At 40.1% G+C, this 1,655-nt stretch overlaps 1 protein-coding gene across 1 annotated transcript in view; it reads left to right on the plus strand.

Annotated features, from left to right (window-relative positions):
• The window catches only part of LOC107730700 (zinc finger protein 644-like), a 16,421-nt gene extending 15,184 nt beyond the window's left edge, over window positions 1–1,237 (plus strand). Inside the window, exons 4-6 of the mRNA XM_016541578.1 lie at window positions 548–661; window positions 756–861; window positions 934–1,237. Of these exons, the coding sequence (XP_016397064.1) occupies window positions 548–661; window positions 756–861; window positions 934–1,147 (434 nt within the window). The 3' untranslated portion in view covers window positions 1,148–1,237. The remainder of the gene's footprint in view (window positions 1–547; window positions 662–755; window positions 862–933) is intronic.
• Window positions 1,238–1,655: the final 418 nt, after the last annotated feature.

The following is a 1,655-nucleotide window of genomic DNA, read 5'->3' on the forward strand; positions in this document are numbered from 1 at the left end:
CCCGCTGACTGCAATGATAGAGCTTGGAATAGCAAGGACAATTTTTAATATAATTTCGACTGGATTTGTCTGAAAGAAGAAAGTCATATACACCTAGGATGCCTCGAGGGTGAGTAAAACACAGGCTATTTTTCATTTTTGGGTGAACTAACCCTTTAAGACCCACTTTATATTAAGTGTCTTTAACTGTAGTAACATTAAACCAATCATTTGATAGAATGTACTCACTGTGTACTTGCATGTTTTTACATTGTACTTATGTAAAAATACCTGCAAAAAACGAATTAATTTCTGTAGTTACATGTATAATTACACTGTTGACCCTACTACTACTCCATGACAAACCGTTAAACCTAACCGTACCACGAAACCTGCCCTAGCCGTAATCCCAACGGTAACTGTAACCCTAACCGTATCCATATAACCATGCCTTTTCTTTTTAAAGAGCAGTCATGAGTGGAGAGCAGCTACAGAAAAAAGCATAAGGTCATCTAACTGTAATTTAAATGCTCATTAGCTCCAAACTTTTTATTTATGTGTGATCCAGACAATAAGAAGATCTGCATCCACTGCAACACAACGTTCCACAGTGCTGTCAGCCTGTCCAATCATCTTCGAGCATATGCGCGACGGAAGAAAATTGCCTTATTAGAAGGAACAAGTAGGGTTTCATACTTGCTCTTCCAATCTAATCTAATCTAATCATCCAGCCACTCAGCTTTTTGTTGATTTTAATTACATCATTTGTTTCACAGCATATGATTGTAAACAGAAGAGGCCGAGATCAAGGCCTGGGCCAAAAAGGAAGGTGTTTTCATCTTCACGCGCCGCCTCTGAAGTGATCTACAGAATGACCTGCAGGTACTTTACAGCACTCCTGCACTCTCTCCTACCACTACCAGGAGTTCTCATATCTGTCTTGCTTTCCCCCAGGTTCTGCGATTTGATCTTCCAGGGTCCTCAGTCAATTCAGGAAGACTGGATCAAGCACTTGCAGAGGCATCTTATGCACACGAGTATCCCCGGCGTGGGTGCAGGTATGGTGGAGGTTTCGGCGCTGTGTAAAGAGCTGTGTTCCCCATCTCCCCCCGAGCGCCTGCTTCTGGATACACACCCTCCTCTCAGTCTGCCTGAGGGGGTCTCCTAAGCCACGTTTACACACCAGCTACGCTCACTGTACACCTGTTCTGCACTCGTTCATAAACACATACTGTATATATATATATATATATATATATATCATATAAAGAAAGATTTTCTTATATTGCATGCTAATCATTTTTTCCTTTGGTTTATTTTCCAATTTTATTTGATCAATCTTCAGTTATTTGTAAGGGCATGCTATTTGCAACATAGATGTAGAGTTCGGCTATATTTAGATCTTGGATGTGCACATTAGGCAGTCTCTCGCCACAGACTTCAGTTCTCAGCTGCTGTGACTTGCAAGACTAAAATCCTGCAACTAGATTTTAGAAACTGTCCAAATCATAAAATTCAGAGGTCACTGTTTAGAACACGGCACTATGTTGACTGATCCGCTTCAAAGACAGCTACAAGGACTTATTGCTATTTACTGTAATTTTGCGACGCAATGTTTATTTACACTGACAAAAAATGTATAACCTATTTTTAAGAGAGTATATCAACATGATAAT

The sequence above is a fragment of the Sinocyclocheilus rhinocerous genome, unplaced genomic scaffold, assembly GCF_001515625.1.
Source record: "Sinocyclocheilus rhinocerous isolate Xijiao unplaced genomic scaffold, SAMN03320098_v1.1 scaffold1179, whole genome shotgun sequence".
In the NCBI taxonomy this organism is placed as follows: Eukaryota; Metazoa; Chordata; class Actinopteri; order Cypriniformes; family Cyprinidae; genus Sinocyclocheilus; species Sinocyclocheilus rhinocerous.